The 21,243-nt window shown below is 42.2% G+C and overlaps 3 protein-coding genes across 4 annotated transcripts in view; all 3 read right to left on the bottom strand.

The window, feature by feature from the left end:
* The window catches only part of asmt (acetylserotonin O-methyltransferase), a 14,680-nt gene extending 13,783 nt beyond the window's left edge, over positions 1 to 897 (bottom strand). The window contains 1 exon segment of the mRNA XM_034575307.1: positions 769 to 897. Coding sequence (XP_034431198.1) covers positions 769 to 870 — 102 coding nt within the window. The 5' untranslated portion in view covers positions 871 to 897.
* sowahca (sosondowah ankyrin repeat domain family Ca) lies at positions 32 to 21,243 on the bottom strand. The gene is given in 12 exon segments (XM_034575301.1): positions 32 to 39; positions 11,139 to 11,148; positions 15,542 to 16,766; positions 16,768 to 16,797; positions 16,799 to 16,927; positions 16,929 to 17,042; positions 17,044 to 17,118; positions 18,405 to 18,755; positions 18,758 to 18,796; positions 19,737 to 19,925; positions 19,927 to 20,120; positions 20,768 to 21,243. Coding segments are annotated over 10 exon segments (1,566 nt in total). The 5' UTR covers positions 21,108 to 21,243; the 3' UTR covers positions 32 to 39; positions 11,139 to 11,148; positions 15,542 to 16,661.
* On the bottom strand, positions 2,263 to 12,197 carry akap17a (A kinase (PRKA) anchor protein 17A). Of its 2 annotated transcripts, none has more exons than XM_034575300.1 (7): positions 12,126 to 12,197; positions 9,563 to 9,910; positions 8,944 to 9,162; positions 8,342 to 8,554; positions 6,375 to 6,523; positions 5,848 to 6,088; positions 2,263 to 5,315 (listed from the first exon to the last, which is right to left on the bottom strand). In XM_034575300.1, exons 2-7 carry the CDS (start codon positions 9,887 to 9,889, stop codon positions 4,389 to 4,391), a joined length of 2,076 nt encoding a protein of 691 aa, XP_034431191.1. In that variant the 5' UTR covers positions 9,890 to 9,910; positions 12,126 to 12,197; the 3' UTR covers positions 2,263 to 4,388. The 2 variants fall into 2 exon arrangements, with proteins under 2 accessions (XP_034431191.1, XP_034431190.1); XM_034575299.1 differs by lacking the exon at positions 12,126 to 12,197 and adding an exon at positions 10,787 to 10,912.

The following is a 21,243-nucleotide window of genomic DNA, read 5'->3' as shown; positions in this document are numbered from 1 at the left end:
TAAAACTACACTGTGACTTTTACAGAGCAACAGCGCCCTCTGCAGGCATTAATATTGTGCTCCGTGTCTGAGTGGTTTTCATGTAGAGAAAAAGTCAATGTTTTGAGTGAAGCTCTGACTGGATGGTCCCTCTCACTGAACTGCAACACAAACCAACGGTGGATATTCCTCATGATTCCTGGCTTCCTGGAACCAGAAGAGCTGTTTCCTCTCTGAATATTGGAGATAAACACTGTTTTTTAATGACTCTAAAATATTTTTAGCTGCTTCTACAGTTCAGCATTAATCTTGAACTTGCTGGATCAGTCAGTTCCACACTTCACACAGGAGATGGTACACGCTCACACTCAAGGTTCATAGAGCAAGAACGGACGATCAGGGTGAGGGGTGGGAATGTGTCAAAAGTCTATCTACTTCAAGTCAGTGAACCATCCGATTCATTTTAAAGGAGCTATTTTAAGGTAAAAGAAGGAAACAGTTTATTTGCTTTCTTCACAACAGGTAATATGACCCGTCATAGTAGGAAAAGTAAATAGTAAAAAGTAATTCATAAAGAATGAGTTTCTTCAATGCTGCTACTCATGTCTTGGACACTTGAACAGAATGGAGCCATTGTTGATGGTTTTAGTAACACCTTCACTTTTCCTGCTGTGATAAACACTTCAGCAGTGAAACAGGTCTAATCTATAACAGTAACATTAAATTGAGAACAGGTTAGCTAAACTATCCACCATGAAGGTGTGTGCACACTCTGCATGTGCATGTTACCTTTGAGACAAGAAATCCTTCCATGTATTCCATTATTTTTCTGGGATATGTGTCGGCAGCAGACATCCCCTCAGTGGAAGCCACCTCCTGACTTTCAGCCATGGCCTCAGCTTCGACAGGACACCCCGTAAAGAATGGAGTTGTGGTTTTTTCCAACTTCCCTTCAGGTCCGTCTCTCTGGACTCCAGGTGTGAGTGTGAATGGCAGTGAGGACGAAAGCGGAGTAAAGCCACAGAAAGTGCCCACCAAGCTGGAGGCAGTCTGAGTAGCAGTGGGCTAAGCTGATTACAGCCAGATAACCCAGATTAGAGCAGGGGTTCAGTCTGTGTTAGACAAAGAAACAACTCTGTAGCAATACACTGCCGCCTTGTTCCCCGTGTCCCACAAAGTTTTCGTGACCCCGAAAACATGTTCAACAATGAGGAATAGTCAAAGCTCTGAGGGAATCTGTCTTATGAAAGATGTGCCCCCCTTCCTCTTCTCCATAGGGCCTGATTGCACTTTCGCTGAGAGACTAATGGTAAAATCATCACATCTAATGATACAGCCTGTTGCGTCACCAGCCTTGATGAGATTATATAGACATTAATCAGCGTGACTACTAATTATTCATCCACACTCTTCATTAAAGCAGCGGTGTACAGACAAGATACAGACATGACAGCTGGAGTCGTCACTTTGATCCCTTTGACTTTGGGAGGTAAATTCATATGATGTATATAGAACCTTGGTTCCAACAGCATCAAACTATAGAAACTCTTATTAAATTAATCCAAGAGTCCAAGAGAACATTTGTACCAAATCTGAAAGGAAACTCAAGAGGCAAAAAAGGGTTTTGTTGGGTCATAGTGACCTTGACCTTTGACCAAATTCTAATCCAGTCACTTTTGAGTCCAAAGCTGCATTTTCAACCAAATAAATGGAAAGGATTGTTTGCTAACTAAATGATTCCTTCAGCCTGTTGTCTGTATTTCCATCTCAGTCTAAAGAGAAGAAAAGATTATGCAAATGAGTCCTCTGATGTGTGACAAAGTGCCAGGTGGCGGTATTACCACGCATCATCATTTCTGCCATACTGGAAAATCATGGAGGAAATTGACTATCATCAGTCATGCTGCTGCTGAAGTAAATGTTTGTGCCAGATTTAATGCTGTTCCCAATATATCACGTTCAGAAGAACCACCTAAATTAAATCAGTTAATTTTTGTGTCCAAGTGAATGTACCAAATTTGAATGAAGTCCCTCTAAGCGTTTTTTGATATATCAAGTTCACAAGAATGGGACGGATAAATGGACCCATAAACATAATGCCTGACAGTCGCCGGCATGAAAGCATAAGAACTCACATGCGTGTTTGACAAAGAATTTAAATGTTGTTGAGTAGAGAGAAAAGTAGAGACTTTAAGTAGTAGAAAGAAATCAGAAACTTAATATTTGAACAATTGATATTTCAAAGCTTCTTATCACAGAGACAAAAATGTACATTTTCATTCAAAAGTTGTCAGGTTGGATTTTTTATTATAACCACATGTATGCAAGACATTCTGTAGTGGCTCATGAGCATATACACAGAACAATTGGGCTTTTCTATCACAAGTCACTATGTCAAAGTACAAATGTCATCAAAAGTGAGACTGACTTCTCGTAATGTAATGTAATAAAAGTGAGACTGACTTCTCCCGACCTCAAATCCAGTTTCAAGAAAAGTCTGTACAGCGACTAGAGCTAAAGAACTGTATCCAGTATTATAACGTGAGCATGAGAACAGGAGTTACATCCTAACATCTCATTTGTACTGAGCTGGTTTGACCTGAATCCCAGAGGCTGGTTTCCTAAAACAAAATGAAATTAAAAAAAAACTTTGTTCTGAACCTTAAAAAAAACGAAAGAAAAAGTCAAATGCAGCACTTGCATTAAAGATATTTGACCAAGGAAAGAGGGAGTGCACTGCTTCCTGAGTCAGGTTAATTATTAAGATAAAAATTAAAAGCTGTGTCTGAAATTCCCTCCTCATAATGGACACTCAACCGTTCACTACTTTTAGAGGATACATGAAGGCTACTGGCATAATGATGTTTCCTTTTAAAAACAGGCTTTTAAAACTAAAATGATCCCTGTCCGTACGATCACGTGACCATTCACGCAAAAACAGCGTCGTCTCCATTTTTGCGCGTCCAGACTACAACGCAGCCCCAAAGTGGCAAGAGTGATGTGTTTTAAAGCTAGGACCGAGTAGTGTGGATGTAGCCTTACCCACACATAATGTGGACACTCAAAATGTCAGAGGGCAATAGGGGGTGGAGCACAATATGTTAAATAGGGAGGGATTTCAGACAGACTCCTCACTCTTTCCTTTCAAATAAACTCTTACAAACATTTACAAATTAAAAACAAAACTGAGAAAATCTGACTTTTTTTAATTGAAATCACGTGACCATCAAAAAAATACTTTCCAGGGTTGTAGTTGTGTGTTTTTGTCGAGCTGCTCAACAGCAACATCGCCACTACTGAAGCCGAAAGCAGCTGAACGCGTCGCAATAGATCAGTTGACTTTATCACAGAGGTACGAGTCTTTCAGCCTGTTGGAACCGTCACACTTTTAAACGCACAAGCTGCTGTTCATCAGTGTCCTTCAGTTAAGTCTTCCACACCAATGGCAGATCAGGTGCTTCATTCTGTCTTCAAGAAACTCTCTAGCTAAGTTATACATGCACAAAACTGGAGATATAAAAAGGTTATTGGTGTGTATGGAGGATCACGAAATCTGAACCGAATTTTAAGAGTTGAGTTTTTGTGTACTTCACAACAAATGACTGATGAATAACACAAAAACTTTCACACTCCGCGAAGAGCAACATTCTCGTGAAACCAGAAAGTAAAACTGGCTTTTTTTATGTAATTAAACCTCAGGTTGGTTTATCCTGGAAAAAGTAGTAAGAGAAGAAAAATGCAACCGATACATCCACCCCCCCGATCGTCCTGCTCATCGAAGCGGTGCCCCATAAACATATGAACATGCAACTGCCGGACAAATGCTAGAAGCAAACTTTTCTGTGACTCTCTGCTCCAGTGGTGTACGTCTCTCCGGCTGAAGAGTGCGGTCATGGTACAGGCATGCAGGTTGGTTTGTGACGCAGAGGTTCTCCAGCCAATCATTTCATTCGGTCCAAGTAAAATGATTGGTCATGTTGAATTGTCCTGTGAGGGCCACAGACACCTTCTTTTTCCCTTTTTGGACAACTGCATGGTTTGATGGCTATTCGGACGTGAAGAAGATAAAAAGTGTTTCAGAAACAACTAACTAACCTGACGTTTAAATTCTGAATATCTGAACAAATTAAATGGTCTGCAACAACATGAAATGTGGAGAAAAAAATTACTAAAACAATAAAAGCAGCTACGTAGACTGACTTGCATCTTCCATGCCTTTCACATACAATGGGGCCCGAAAGTCTTCCAAGTGGCCGAACATTTCTGCGCCCCATTGTATATGGTATACATACATGATTCTCTTTGACTTATCGAATTTGCCCTTTCGCTATCTGGTGCAGAACCACATTGCTTAACTTACGGACCAAAAATATCTAAAAATATCAAAGACACAGACGACGCCGCTGAGTTTAGCGTCGTCTGGAATGGCTCCTGTCTCTACTGTTGCTGTGTCTCCTGTATCTTCGACTGTTATGACTGTGACTCCTCCCGTCTTTACTTGTGTTGCTGCCCCTTGAGCCGGCTCGGCTGTTTCTACGGTGACTGTGTCTGTGGCTCCTCCCCTTGCTGTAACTCCTCCCACTACTGCTCCTGCTCCTGTCTCCACTCGAGCTTGTGCTCCTGCTGCTATGGCTGCGCTTCCTGCTGCCGTGGTGACTGTAGCTCCTCTTTTGGCGACTGGAGCTCCTCCTGTGGCGACTGGAGCTTCTCCTCCTTCTGCTATTGCTGTGGGAGCGCCTCCTCCTCCTCTCCCCGCTACGGGAACTCCTCTCTCTGTGGGAGTTGTCCTGGTCCTGGTCCCTCGCTCGCTCCCTGCCGTTCCTGCTCCTCGCCAAGTCCTCCTTCTTCTTCTTTCCCTCCCGGCCCTTCTTCTTCTTGTCCTGCGCTCCTCTCTTCTCCCGCATTGCTCTGTTTTTCCCTAAAACATGGGCGTGCACATTTGATTTGGACACATGTTTCTCTTTGCTCTCAGTTGCCTTTCCTCCGTTCACCCGCTCCAGAGCCCCCAACATGACATCAGTGCCGCCAGGAGCAGAGACCTCCTCTGTCGGTACAGGGTCGGCCTGGTCCTGTGTGCCTGGAGGTTTAGTGGTTCTGTCATTGCTCTTCTTCAACATGTTGCAAAGCAGTTTCTCCCTTAGCTCCTTCTCTCTACGCTGGAGCTCCAGTGCTCGCTGCTTCTCCACCTCCACCCTTCGAAGCTCATCCTCTTGCTTGCGTCTGCACGCTTCCAGCTTCTGAAGTCGGGCTAATTCCTCCTTCTGCTGAGCCTGCTCCTGCCTTTCCTGTTCCTCGCGTTCAGCCCTCTCTTTCTCCTGCTGCTGCTGCTTCAGGGCCTGAGGAGGAGGAGGAGGAGGAAACAATGTAGGTACATGTAAGAAAAAACAATAATTCACAATAAGTCACAATACATTTTGTGTCAGCTGAAGATTGGAGTTTATAAATATTTGTGTACTAGCACCATCATCTGCAAAATCATAGTCTGTCAGGACGAAACCCCGCCTACCAAAGTCAATCTCACAATGTTATCAAAAGGTATCAAAACAACCTACCAACAGATTTAAGATGACATAAGAGGTCGTGTGATATCAATGTTCTCATCTAACTCTCCAGAGGAAACCAAACAAGCACATTTCTTAAGCTGCTCCTTTTGTAATGTGAACTCTCTCGTACTGAACAGTAATGAGACTAGCAAAGTTGAAAATGGTTAAGCTTAATGTACAGTTCTTTCACATTTGGTTAAAACTAATTTGGGGAAATTAATCACAGTACTGGCAACACAATCAGAAGTGTATTACTTGTACTAGATGGGTATGTGCGTTTACCCATTTGGAGGTGTATTTTTGTTTTTGTGTGTGCATGCTGTACCTTGGCCTTGGCCAGCAACTCAGCAATAAGCCGTATAGATTCCAGGTTGCGCTGAGCCAGCAGGAGCCTCCTCTCCTCCATCGCAATCTTCATCTGCAGCTTCTTCTGCTCCTCCTCCTGCTGACGCCTCATCCGCTTCAGGTTCCGCTTCTGCTCCTTCTCCCGAAGCTTCTGCTCTCGCTTCCGCAGCCTCTCCTCCTTCCTCTTCTCCTTCTCCTCTTCTTCCTGCTCCTTGTGTTTCCTAAAAAAGGTCAGGAGGGCATTTGTGATTATCTGTTGGTATAGTGCGCAATATTTATATAATATTTAAACACTTATAAATAAATACTATATTACATAATAGCTAAGGTGAATTATACGTCTAAATTTACCAACTATTTTAAATTACTGTCTTTCTCATAAAGACAATGAATGCATTACAATTGGTTTGAGGCTCACACCCCGTTTTACACATTCACATGAATACTCTGTTGCTCTTTTTTACATTTTAACGAGTTCCCGAGTTTCTCTTCTGTTTTCCATCATACCTCTCCTCCTCCTTACGACGCTCCTCCTCTTCCTTCTCCCGTCGTTTCTGCTCCTCTCTCTGCCGCTCCAGCTCCTGTAGCTTCATCCTCTCCAGGCTTCTCCTCTTCAGAGCTAACTCACTCAGGTGCTTGCTGGTGTCGAAGGTCACCTGGAGAAGACACAAACATACACATAGAAACAGGGTATTTCTATCATGAACATGTTGCAAAGTGCAAGATCATTTTAGTTTTCATGAGAAGAAACCAATCCGTGATTAATTGTCTATTGACTTTTAATAAATTTGTTGTTGTGATGTGGTAAATATGATGTAGCTAATTCTAAGTCCTGTCACAGAGGAGACTGAAATAATCAAAAAGAAAGTCAGATTTAACTCCCTCATGTTTCCAAAAAATGACTACTCGTGGTTTCAGCTCCTCTGACATGGCAGATCATTCCCTCCAGTGAAGAACAGATGGAAGAAAAGTATCATGTTTGATAATGTAACGATAATTTACTTGCTGGGTGTCACCGTGCTTTTGGTAAAAGTGACTTGGCACAACACTGATTAGTCTAGATTATGTCACATGTAATATCTTCTAATTCTGTATTTATGAAATTTTACAATAGAACTTCTTATGTGTCTCATTTCTTTGATACAGATCCGACTTCTACCCTGATTTGGACTCAGTGAGGCTTTACTCTGCGGATTAAGAGACCATGCTGTCCTCTACTCTCATTACCTTGCTAATAATAACGATGCAGATTTAACTCATTACACTAAAAGGTTTTAGGGCGGCTATGTAATCCTGAACAACGCAACCTCATTGCAAAATTTCCACAGTTGCAATTTACCTACATAGATGTGGGCGAGTAGCTGCAGGTATGAAATGAGATCAAATCAAGGGAGGCCATATTGAGAAACACATCAGTGAGTTTATGAGCTGATCAGATAGTGGTTTATGACACTATGAGGAATGATCTAATAAGTGTGGAACGTCAGGGACAATCATTTTGTTCTCATCGTCACAGTTGAGATTTTAAGAGCAGAAATACGTTTTAGTTCTTCCAAAGTTATCTTCCAGAAATATAGTTCACAAGTCTCCGATTTCTTGGTGGAACATGTCATGGTAGAATATGAGTCACTTTAGACGTTGCTCATTTTTCATTCTTATGGTCGACATGTTTTGCTGTGTTGGCCTCGGTGCCTGGCTGTTTCAACACAGGGTCTCACTTGCTTTAATGAAGACCAACATTTCCTGTAACATAAGCTACAAATAGTTCTAACATATGTCAATAATTTTACATGCGACCAGAAAAGAAACAGAAAGGCTTGTTAACCTTTATTTAAACTGTGAAAAGAAGTCTACTTTTAAACTTTAATGATGACTTAAACTTCTCAAAACTTAAAATGTTGCACTGAATGAAATGGAAAGCTTTTAAGAGGTTCGGCATCAACTCGCCCAAACTGCCAAAGTTCTGGAAGTTTAGTTGAATATTATTTTTGTGAATCAGTGGTACGTCTACCTTACTGGTTATCAATACTTAGTCTGACACTGGAGTTATGGAGTGAAAGTTTCTGCTTTTGGCAGTTGCTTATCATATGACAAGAGGAGAGTTTACTGACGAGGATGATGAGGATTTGGTGTTGAAAGACAGTGAAAAACGTTGTGGCTGTTTTGAAGCTACCACCTCACAGAGGTCAGTGTGTTAGAGAGAGCACAACACTTCTTTAAGTTCTTAATTAAAGAACTAAACCCAGCACGCAACTTCAATTGCATGAGAAAATGAGGCTGCACGCAGTGAAATCTAACGTTAAATATCTCACTCATTAAGAGCTCTACAGTCACTGAGCCTTTTCGTGTTAAATGACCAGTGGAATCGGTATCCCCGCTATTGTCACGAGTTTATTACCCGATGTGAAAATGTCCACCCTCTGGCATCTCTAATGGACAGTGCAGAGCTATAAATCTACAAAGGCTTGCAGTACCTTGATGTTACAAGCCACTGCCTTTCCATCGTCTCCTTTGAGCATCAGCTTCATGCCGCGCAGAGTGTCCATGGCCTTGGTGAAGCCGCAATATTCCTGGTACTGGACGTAAGCCATGAAGTTCAGATGACCCCCAAAGCTGAATGTATTGAAGTTCTTGTCCAGCATTTCCTCTCTGTATGGGTCCAGCATCGGGATGTCAACATGTCGCACCTACAATCAACAAGAATCAAGTTCATAATGTAACTAAATACATGTCTTTTGCAGATGATTTACAATATTTCAGAAACAAATTCTGTCACATAAATCTAATGCGTACAATTACAGCTGTCTTTTTGTAGCAGTGTTTTTCCACCCTCCTCGTTATGTCTCTTAGGACAGGTAAGGATTGGTGCTCAATTGTAATAACAGCACATTTTAAACAAATATAGTCTAATATCCCCCTTTCTGTACTAAATGAACAGCCGAAAAGTAAGAATGGGTCCTTCATGCAAGGGGTGTTTGCAGTGAAAGTCTAACTGCCTCGGACATTAACTTAGTTCAAACTGACAAATAAGATAATGTGAATTGTAAAAAGCAAAAAAGAGTAAACAATGTACCACCTTGCCAAAAGTCTCGAAGACAGAAATGAGGACCTCTTCAGAGGGCCGGTCGGGAAACTGACTGTCCTTCTGGTTGAACCAGCGGCAAGGAAGCCCCTCCAGGTGGATAGTGTCAGGTCTCTCTCCCGGCAGCGTCTCATTCATGTCCTTGGCGTCGCGGAAAAATGAATCCCAGTCGTGACGTGTGGGGAAGTCGACCTTATTCTCCAATGCGCGAACCTGAGAAAAGAGGGGGAGAGAAGCACAGCTGTAAATTCAGCTGCCAGATTTTAAGGGGAAACATATTAAATCCAATGCAGCGAATTCATCAACCCTCTAATAAACAATGGCTTGAATAAAATAATGGTGCATTTAGAGGCTGTAGTTTGTGGCACTGTCTGATGGTATTGTTGTATACTGGGAGGTGTTTCTAACACGCAAAAATTAAAAAGCAGGGTCATTCGCGTAGAAGACACCGACGAAAATGTCTACAGAGTTTGTGGTGATAAGAGCTGACACCGGTGTCGGCTGTACCACCTCTCGCCTGAATAATGCAGAGGATTTGTTGCTGTTGTGAACATGTCTGTGTATAGAACCTCCCGTTGCATTGTGCATGTGTGAAAGGCAAACTGTGACTTACCTTCAGTACATCAGTAAATCCACTGAGTTTGATGCACTTCACATCCAGACGGCTTAACAGGCTCTTGACCACCGTCTTGTTCTCCACCTCTCCCTCAAAGCGGATGAAGTCCATGGTGCTCTTGGAAATACGGAGGGCTGAAAACTGCTCCGGAGCCACCATCGCCTTCACTCTCTCCATTACCTCCCAGTTGGAGATGCTCTTGCCTGGAAGCTTAAGCTGGGGCAGTGCCACACTGACTGTAATTTTGGCAATGGGCTTGAGGTACAGGTTGTATTCAGTAGAGAGGCACAAGGCCTCTGTAGTATCATGGACGATGGTCGTCATAGTTGCAGATGGGTGAGGAAGCTGCAGGAAGTTTGGAGACAGTCAGAACTGTTAGCACATATTAGCATTTTTGTGCTTTCACATTGCAATATATTAAAAACAGGGACACCGTTCAGACCTGGTGTTAACATATGTCCTGAGTGATCTGAGGTCAGCGTCAAGTACAGGCCTGAACGCAGCTAAATGCATCCGTTTAATTTAACAGGTGAACATCCTAATATAGGCCTTTAGCCCACTTTTCAAACACAACCTTTTAAATGGAAGAATCAGCTCATGCCACACACACATCGTTATAATAAAAGATTCCCTCTGCACACTTTCAATAAGAGATTATCAAAATGAAATCACCTTTCTAACAACACAAAACAATGCATGAACTTGGCTGAACCAGTTATAACATTTTTCTGGAAGTAACCTGTTAACTGTATTCACATTATTCATAGTGAGGCAACTAAGGGTGCGTGTATGGGGCACATGTCATACACCAGGGCATCTCAAAATGGTTTTGTGATGCACAAAATAAAAAAATAAAAAAGGTAAACAATATGTAATACGATGCGAAACCAACAGTGGCAGATCAGTAAAAACAAACAACGAGCTTCCACTATTTTCACAAACTGTCTATTTCCAGTGTGTTTTTACTTAAAAATCAAATCTAACGTCAGGTTTATTTCCAGATCATTTCAGCGGTGTAACTTTAACGGTTGAGCTTTTAAACAACGAAAACCGACTTCTTCTATGTGACGGGGGGAAAAAAAAACATGGCTGTGTGGTAACATTCACAGAAACACACTCCTTCAGGCCCTGGACGCCATCGCCGTTAACCGCCTACACATCCAGTTCAATTCCCGGCGCAGACACAGACTCACACGCTCACACGCGCACACGCTCACTTACAGACATCGAGAAGATGGAGGTCCGCTGTGGCGACCACGACCCATTCAAATGTGAAACAAAGAACAACGAGGACCCGACGCGTCTCTTCTCCGCTGCTGTGCCCAGCTACTTCCGTGTTTTTTAAACCGGCCCGGTCACATGACCACCGCAAAGTCACATGACTCTGTGGAGCGTTTTTGTTTTACTTGTAAAATTTATTTATTTATATCTATTTTTTAGCTTTACGTACATGTGAGCACAAGATAAACAGACACACACAAAATAATGAATAAATAAACGTGATAAGGCAGTTGTGCAAAGGTTTTAATATGATTGCCATGTAATTATTGTGACAAGGATACTGCACACTTACAACATGTAAACTAAATAATGAATGTTCATTGATGAAAAACAAGAATGTTTTCCAAATGTATTAGAAGAAATCTACACGTATGTATTTGTTGAACATGGCTTATAACGCCACCTAGTGTTTCAAACCATATTGGACCTTCAGGGGCCAATGCTTAATGTAAGACAAGTTAAAAATGTGCACCATAGCTTAAAATAGTTGAGTCTTAATAGAGACCTGACGAAAACACAAATAGAATCAACGGTTATAACAACGATTAATATTGTTTTCTCTGATATATCAGCAGAATCTATTTCCTGTTTTCAGTCACTTTCCTATAATTTAAATCCAATATATGTTTTAAATATATTGTCCATTTCATTCCCTGATTTGCATTTCACATCGATAAAATTAACATTGACATTGTGATGATTTATGGTTTTAACATAGTAAAACCATGACAACATGTAAGCTGGATGCTTTTTTTAAAGTGAACAGTGGGGCAGATGTAGGGTCTTTATTCTATTTGACTATCTAGTGTTTTTTCTTACATTGTTAAACAAACCATAGGAATTTAGTGGACTTCACTATTCTCTTTATCCCAAACAGTTTTCATTTCAAGATGATTAATACATGTCTTCATTCTCTGATCACCTCTGAGCTCATGATCTAACAACGCGTTACCACAGGTTCTGACTCAGGTTCCCATCAGAGGTGACACAGAGGAGAACGTGTTTCCATGTTTCTTTGGTTCTTCTCGTGATGTTCAGACTGGAAAACACACTGAGAGTTTGTGAACATGAGAAACAGCGTTAGCTTCGGTCCCGACGTGTCTGAACCACAATGTGTGTTTATGTGTATAACGGGTCTCGAGCTGTCGGGTTACTCGTCTGAAAACCAATGGTACTGCAAACAGAATCTTAAACACACGACTATTTCCTTACAACACGTTTAACAGCGACAAATTCAGTGTATTGATTTAAGAAATATCAGTAAAAAAGGTTGACTTACTTCAGCTCAGTAAATCCATGGACGAGAGACTGGATGACACTTCCGCATTCAGTGAACTTTGACTTCAGGAGAAGCAGCAATGTAGCGGTGTCATTTTAGAGCAGCGACAGCATGTGGTATTATCAAGACACAACATGTACAGGAAATGTGAGGGGGAAATAATAATACAAATAATAATAATAATAATTACTATTATAAGGATCTTGGCATCTGGTTTGATAATAATATCAGTTTAGAGTAGCACACCACTAAGCTTGTACTGTACATTGTTGTTTTTATCAATAACGAAATGTTTCAAAACACTATCTTTATCGCTCATTTTTATCTTGATGAGTAACTTTGACAAACATTGTTGTCCTGGATACAAGTCAAATATTAATCATTGATAAATTAAAATGAATCTCTGGGTAATTATTACTATTCACCAGCGGGAGTTTTATTGTTTTACAGCTTTCTTACTCTAAACATCAGAAATAGACCCTTTCATGACTGATAGAAAAATATTTCTACATAGTCAAATAATTTATTTAATTTGAATTAAAGAGCTCATGTTTGCATTAGTACTCATCGCTTTCATTTCTTATGACACAACTGGATCACATCAGTTATGCAGGAGAAATAAATCTTCTTTGATTCAATGTTGTAAAAATAACAAAACATGAACAACCAGCAGAGGTTGAATTCTGTTCATAGACACAAATGAACATTCAACAGTGCACATTTGTAAATGACTTGATGCCTATTGGACACTGTTGGTCACAAGTTACGCTTTGTACGAATGCCATCGTCACTGTGGTTACCAGCATGTTGTGAGAGTAAGAGATGCAGATAGATTTGGCAAATAAGTTGGCACAGTTTCCCTGAATAGATGGCAGAGGAATTTACATAACAGTCATCACTCCCCTCCCTATGTATGTAGGTCAGTAGCTGCCGTCTCTGTAGTGACTGACCTACTGCAGTAGATCAGTACTTGCAGTAGGCCTCTGTGAAGCACTTTGAATTCCCTTGTGCCTCTTCAGTCTGTGCTGATCAGTAGTCATCTGACAGAAAAGGTTCTCTATACTGCAATGCTATACATGCAGAGGGTAAAAACATCCGTTCAGTGACCTCGACAAATCTTTTTTTCTCACCTTAAAGATCAAAGGATAAAATGTCCATCAAAGGAACATATTCTACCCGATTTACATTGACACAGGCAACACATTTTTAATAAAGACCGTTTATATGTATTCCTACTTTTATATGGTTGATTTAAAGTAGAGAATAACCCCCGAGTCACAGAGATGGAAGATCATCAGTGTCACAGGAGGATTGTCAGAGCTGTAGTTATCCAATCTCAGGTGGTACTGAGTATTGACTGGAAATATTCCATATCCCCCTTACACATATGTAGTATCCACTGCTTTTTTGCATTAATGCCTCTTATGACCTCCGTCAAGGAGGTTATGTGGTCATCTGTGTTTGTATGTTTCTTAGCAGGATTACACAAAAACCACTCAACCAATTTCTGTTAAATTTTATGGAGGGGTGGGGCATGACTAAACAAAGAACCCACTAAATTTTGTTGTGGATCCGAATCACTTTCTTTAACATTGCGAGACAGGGCCTTCTTCAACATTTCCCTTGAATTCTCAGACAAAGAACAGGCATGTTTATGGGCTTGATATTTATGAGTGTGTGCAAGTTGGTGCAGATCCAAATAACAATCTGGCTCTAGTGAATTTAAATGTGGTTAAACTAGGGGGGGTTGGGCCTCGGTGGAGGTGTTTGCTCTAATGAGTGTCGTTCTAATTTTCAAGATAACAGGCTCAGCTACATGGCTAGTAGGAATGTCACTTCTTCTTGTGCTCAATATGCAGATTAATTATGGAAAAACTGATACCTGCACTTTAAAATGTGAATTTGAATTAAATGTCACGTTTTACACGCTAACCCATTGTGACCCAAACTACTGTAGATACAAAGGTCTGCTCTCACAATGTTTAGTCCCTGGAACAGTAGAAGTATACACACACACACACACACACAAGACAGGTGCATGAATGGGGACTGGCTGTGAACATATTGCACCCAGGGTCTCATGGGAAGCCTGTGGACAGGAAGCAGAGGATATGCTGTAAATGCTGGACTAAAGCTGGCACAGCGGGTCACCACATCATCAATTATTCAGCACCACCAGACAAGGACAATCCCTGTGGTGTCAGCAGGGACGGACAGATGAAGTAGCATGCTTCATTTGGGGCTTTACGGCATTTTGGTTGGACGACACTCCAGCATTCATGATTGTTGTGACATTAAAACGATCAATGATCAATATCTGCCCACAACATGTCTTCTAACTCAGTGTTTTAACTGAGGAGAGCAGCGAGTGTGGTTTGGAGCAAATGATTATTTCATTTATCATATTTAAGAATGAGACATGAAGAAAAAAAAGGACATAACAACTTCACAGTATTCCACCAAGATGACACAATTAATTAGAGACAGACATAAACAATGCACAGAATTTACATTTCCCATATTCATGCACGTGAAAATGCAATATCAAAGTACATCTGTGTAATACATGTTTCAACATCAAAAGAGTCAGACATAAAATGTACTGTGATCCGAGTACAAAGCTACAAAATCGACTACAAAGGGAACATTCGTGAAATCTAAGATGTGTCACTGAGAAAGAAAAAGTTCACATATTCAGGGAAAAAACTGTTAAAAAAGTAAATGTGCTCCTCGGTTAAACACATATAGCATATTCAAGTCTAGACTCCTTAATATTCACAGAGGACACAGACGTGGTTAATGAGAAAATGCAATGTCAGACTAACACACATAGGGACAATATAGACTTTATATTCAATATCATACAATGCAGGTTGTGTGTTTGCATATTTAGTGTTAAACTGATCAGTGTCACGCTGGGTGTTTAAGTCTCTGGTCGTGTCGACCTTTAACCTGAACAGATTATCATTTATATTGTGTCTATATCCTGGGGAATGGTCAAGTTAAAATTCTGCATGAAATAGTGAAACTGGGCCATTATTTCCTCCATCGAGGAGGTGATGTTTTTGTCAGCATGTGTTTGTTTGTTTGTGACCAGGATTACGGAAAAAGTCCTCAACCGATTTCCATGAAGTTTTGTTGAGGGGTGGGTCATGGTCCAATGAATACCCCATTCAATGTTGGTGTGGATCAGCATCAGGAGATGGATACAGGAATTTTTTTCCAACCTATTCTACATTGCAAGATATTTTCAAATTATTCTTTTTCAAGGGGACTGTTGGGCCCTGGCGGACGTCAGCACTCTTCAGTATGCCCTTGTAGTTGTGATTATTTTTAGACTGAAAATAGTCAAATACGCAGAATAAATGTCTGAAAACACTGTAAAATACTGCAAATGACCATCAGGGTCACATAACATAACAATAAGTTTAAACCCGACTGAGTAATTGAGGTACATTATGGTCAGTAGAAAAAGGTATAGAAACATTGTTAGCATCCCTGTGCTTCCACCCATTGAAACAACTGTAGTGTGTAACTGATCAGCACCTTTATACAAATAACTGGATCCAACTAAAGCCATGACAGCCTGAAAATAGTCCCCAAGTTTTGATTAACAGAAGTTAAAGGTATAGAAATATTTCAGTCTCATGTGTACTTATAGATACAGCAGATTACAGCAGAATTTGATCACCCAATTCTATTGTGTATATAAGATATCAACTATAACTGTAAATATGAACTAAGACCAAAAACAGTTGCCATGGTTTCAGTTGAAGGGATTTTGTCCAGTTATTGCCTGCTATCTTCAAAGTGACAAGTGCAAACATGATGACTGGACACACAATAATTCTGTGGTTACAACTGTTTGAATATTAAAATCTGCTACTTTGAATAAAAGAAAAAAACATTCACATTACAGGAATATACTTTTTAAAAAATCCAGCACCATCCAATCAGAGGAGGTTGAAATATAGAAAATGAGCTCTAGAAATATATTACTTTAAACAGGATTGTGGATAAAAACCGTGTGGAAGTCAAACCGAGTGCTATTGTCTCAAATCCCCCTCACCACTGTGAGTCAAATCATAATGAAAACGCAGTAGAAATCCTGCCCGGTTGCTTGTGAATGTGTGTGAACATTGTTGCAGTGAAAGGTATAAGACAAAAAAAACAACCTTGTGTAATATTTGCTACCTGCTCTAAATAAGAGGCTAAAAATGATAGAAAACACACTACGCAAAAATCAATGTTTCACAGAGCTTTAACTTAGTTTGTGTCATGATGAAAAAAAGGTTTTAGTGGTCAACATAAATCTAACAACTGCAATTGGAACAAAAATAAGTTATATATATTTCTCTGAAAAAATATTAGGATTTATTCTTTTAAAAACGTATAATAAGAAGACTTTAAAAAGAGCTTGACACTATATTAGGATGTGTACTTTAAATTTTGGTGACATCCGGTCTGACCTACCAAGATTGTAAACTTCATCCTGTGAATCAAAATGGTCAAACTGGTTTAAAAATTGTGGCAGTTTCATCCCAACAGGTGGGACAGTGGTCGGGTGCGGAGGGGAGTGCTGGGCAGCTCCTCCCCTCGCCCCACCTCCCCCGTGTCCCTGAAGGAGGCGCTGTGGATGATCTTGAGCCCTGTGGCGCCCTCGGTGCAGCCGGAGCGTTCAGTCGGCTCAGAGACGACTTCCTCTGTATGCCCCCTTTAGTCTTCCCGGCCTCCTCCGCCGCCTCGGCTGGGGGGTTCAGCAGCCGCAGCGGGTTCAGGTTGCCCTGGAGGGACTCTGGCAAACCTCCAACCACGCCCCCTTCCGCTGCTACTGCCGCCATTCGTGTCTGACTCAGCCCCCGGTGAGGTGACCAGTCCCTCCTCGTGCAGGTTGGCGGCCAGCGGCGCGGCGAGGTAACTGGATGGCTCGCCTCCCACTGTAGTCTCGAGCATCAGGGTCGGCCTCCCAGTCTGACAGCAATACACGAACCACCTGTCAGGCATCACACACATGCAGAGGAAATTCAAATACTGGAGTCATGTTACCTGACATTTAAGCACCTTTTGGCTGAGCTTTGTGTTATAGCAGCTGAAATATACATGAAAACATTATGAATCAAGCATGTTACATGAGGAACATGCCTGATTGTCCTCTCTCACAAAGGCTGTTTTCAGACTGAAACTCCAGAAAATTGGTGTCGGACATTTATTGTCCGACACCAATTGTTTGCTTTTCACAAATGAATAACACAACAGGAGATTTTTTTCCGAGGCAGACTTGTCCATAACAACAGGAAAATCTCCAGAGTGTTGTAGAGCATGCATGAGGCAGGGCATGACAAATAAATTCAGCTGCAGAAATCATGTCTGTTTGTTGGATTAAGTTGATCGCAAGTGAAACTAGAATAGCGCTCAGAGAGAGCACACCTCCACCAAGGTTAACGCCCTTTCTTACCATGTTAAAAGAAAGTGACAAAAATCCTGGGTCTGCCAACTATCTGGATCCGTATGTTTCTTCAGGGCCTAGTCACCCATAGGAGAATGCATCAGTGGCGACCCTTCACCTTTACCGTTTACTTCCAATCTGTGAGAGCGAGGAGGTGAAACATTTGCTTCCTGTGGCGAGGGAAATTGCGCTGTGGCTTCGCATGGAGATCCACTTAAGTGAAATTTGACCCACGATATTCACTTCACATTCGTGTATGTGTGAGGGTCATGTTCCAACCCTCAAAAGAGTTCTAAGGAAATCACTTCAGTAGTTTATGTATGAGACAGACTAACAAACAAACAATAATTAACAACATAACCACCTCTGTGGAGGTAGTAAGTGAATAGAATCTGTCACAACAAATTGGGTGTAACTTTTAGATCAAGTTTTCACGCTTGTCCGTTTGTTTGTTTGTTGGTTTGTAAGCAAGATTACACAAAAACAGCTGAATGGATATTTTCACGAACCTCGGAGCAGAGTTTTTCTAACTTTTCTCAGTTTCCCCAGGGAATAATTCATGGATATTGATGAAAACATAAAGCAGGCACATTTAGGGAGCTGATATCTATGAGTGTGTGAAAATTTGGTGCAGCTTGATTGAATTCAAGGGGACTGTTGGGTTTTTGGCGGAGGTGTGCGCTCTACTGAGTGTCATTCTAGTTTGCTGTGTTTTGAAGACGGACCTCTTACGATTTCAGCTCAAGCAGACAGAGTCTAGCTGCCCATCTGCGGCTTCACTGAGCAGACCTAACACATGACACCCCACTAAATCCACTGCCGCAGCCACCTACCTGTGTGTGTCCGTGCATGGCTGCCAGGTGCAGCGGCGTGTATCCAGCACCCGATCTCACGTTTACATTCACAGGTGTAGCATTCTCCTTGGCGTGGGCCAGCAGCTGGGAGATCAGCTCGGCCTTGCCTTGCTTGGCCGCCCAGTGGAGGCAGGTGAAGCCCGTCACAAAGTCTCTCTTGGCCACGAGGCTGGGTTCGACAGCGAGCAGGGGCTGTAGGCTTTCCCATAGGCCGTCTGAGGCGCACAGCATCCACTCGTGCTCCAGTGGGTCGAGGGTCACCGAGGCACAGTCTTCGTCAGTGGCTGAGGAGAGGATTGATATTGTATCTCCGTCACCTTTTTATTGAGTCCCCGGAGGCGAGAGCCGCGGTTGATCAGGGACCTCCGGACCTGCAAAGGGAAGAAAGTGGGAGATTAAAGTGAAGCACAATTTACATTCATTGTCTTGTGTCACAACAGATAACACAATAATGGTAATACCTTGCTAAAATGGCTCTGCACAGGATCTCAGTAGAACCATAATTAAAGTTTCAAGATGCTAAAAATATCCCAGATTTAAGGAACCACCACTTTAAAGCACATGGTGTGCTATAAAAATTTAAATTCTTAACAAAATGTTTTTTATTGTTAGGAAGTGATATAGTTATATTTATAAAAGACTTCTGACAGGACAGAGGCACTTTAGGGGCCAATCAGATTTCATTTGAAGTCAGTGCCCTCCTGGCCCCGCCCTCAGATCCGCCCCTGGTTACACAAAACTAGATTGCGACACTGTGTCAAATCTCTTGGTTACAGAATTGTTAATTACGTGTCATGCATATCCCTTTTATGATCACACCCCAAACTGTGTTTTCCATGAGCTTGTGAGAGGCTGCGCTCTTTTCCATGCTGCTACTCACACAGGGAAATCCTGAAAGTCCTTTTCAGAGAACAACCCTGCTTGTGTCACATTGTGTCAGTTGCATTAGCAACGCTCATAATTCAGATAGTATGTCCTCTTCATGTGTCATTAAGGTTTTGGAGCACACCCAAAAGGTGAAGCGCTTACCATGACATCACTGCTCTAGGTGTGGCCCAAAGTATGAACATGGATTAAGGTTATGCACGACCAAAGCAGAGCAGCAGCCATTTGAAGAGATTGAAGTCTGTAGATTTATATAAAAATACTTGCTCCCAAGCTTAAATTGTTAATCGTGTTAACTGCAACGGATTCTTCTCTGATCCACAATGCATCCCTCCAGTAGTTCTTGTGTAAAATTACTTACAAACAAACATACAAACCAACCAACAATCTACTAGTAAGTTGTATTCATGCCAGAGAAGCACCTACCTGTGGAGAACTACTCATCATCAGCTCTATGAAGTTTCTGCGACTTCCCTTGGGCGTGTTGATATCTCCGACGGGGTCCAGCCCCTCCAAGGTGCTGTCCTCTGACAGGCAGCTGGTCAGCATGGCCCTCTGGGTGCCTTTGGACACCCTCCGTGACCCTCTCACCTGCTGGCTGTGGACCACCCGGGTGGGCCTGGTCCAGGTCTGGCATCCCGATGATCGGGGCCGACTCCCGCCTCCTCCTGTCCCTCAGCTTCACCTCCCCTCTCCCAGCGGAGGTCGGGGGGCCTGTGTTGACCTTTATCTGGGAGGAGGCTGCAGGTTGCTGGTTTCCATTTGACTGTCTGTCATTGTCCAGGTTTGCAGCAGGTGGACTGGGTACTCCTGTGAACGCAGTGGACATGTCTCACTGTCAATCAGCTCAGATGGGGTTTGTTGATTACATGTAGAATTGAGGCACAGGCATGCATGAGTTTTAGCCGTGCTATTTGTGTTATCATAGGGCTGGGCAAAAAAACACCCAAAATAAGAAATGTATGAACAGGTAAATGTAACATTCTAAGTTAATATTTGTCTCCTAATATCTATTAACTGTATGAATCTGGTATGTCCGTCACTCTTAAATCATTTGACGTTTATCTTGAAAACAATTAGTCCATTTAGCCCAGTACTATATTAGTATTATCCTGAATTGTTGTAGCTTTTAATGTTTGACATTGAAGAGGTCACAATTCAATTCAATCCAATTAAATGAACAATGGCAGTTTAGCAGCACTTTGGCCAAAACCAATTCAGAACCAAGGCCAAACCCTGGTATCAAACTTGATAGTGTCAATCAATCAACTGCATAGTACAACATTAACAAAGGTAAACAAATTCTAAACACATTCATATGAATATAACCTTGGTTAAATCGTATTTAGGACCTGCAGCAGCTGATGTAGTGACATCCAATAAGAGCATGAGGTGTAAATATAAACAGGATGAGGTAGAACCACACTGACACAAAGGCAGCGTCTCCTCTCCCTCACCTGTGTGGTGCGTGTTGTCAGGGTTGCCGTTCCCACGGTGCTCCGCGGTCTGCGGGATGTTACCGTTGCACTCCGCCCGCTCGGGTCCGTCCTCACGCATCGCCGCCTCCGCGTGCAAACATACGAATTTCACGCCGTCCTCCACCTTCACGAAGCCCACGCTGTCCACGACGCGTCGCAGCCCCTCGCGGTCCACCCCTTCCCCCGGCTGGTCATCTTCCCCCACCGCCGCCACGGACCGTGATAGGAAATGATCGATCAGCTCCATCTGTTGGACCCTCCCTCCTCTCTCCCTCAGGAACTCCTGCACGGCTCGCTCCGTGCACCGCGCCGCCATCATCGAGCCGGATGGAGGTTGCGAAAGCTGTTTATTTAAAATGACTCCATGTTCATTCTGCTGTCATTTCACTGAGGTCAGTGACGACAGCATCCTCCTCTCTCCGGCCTCCTCCTCTCCTCCATGCGGGAGCACCAGT

The sequence above is a fragment of the Hippoglossus hippoglossus genome, chromosome 21 (genome assembly GCF_009819705.1).
Source record: "Hippoglossus hippoglossus isolate fHipHip1 chromosome 21, fHipHip1.pri, whole genome shotgun sequence".
Classification (NCBI taxonomy): Eukaryota; Metazoa; Chordata; class Actinopteri; order Pleuronectiformes; family Pleuronectidae; genus Hippoglossus; species Hippoglossus hippoglossus.
This window is presented reverse-complemented; position numbering and strand designations above follow the sequence as displayed.

Bases quoted from the DNA above. Each gene is read 5' to 3' on its own strand.
- akap17a (XM_034575299.1), bottom strand. The intron at 8,555-8,943 runs GTGGTACATTGT...TGTTGATTGTAG, and splicing joins TCTTCGAGACTTTTGGCAAG to GTGCGACATGTTGACATCCC. The intron at 6,089-6,374 runs GTATGATGGAAA...GACCTTTTTTAG, and splicing joins CGTCGTAAGGAGGAGGAGAG to GAAACACAAGGAGCAGGAAG.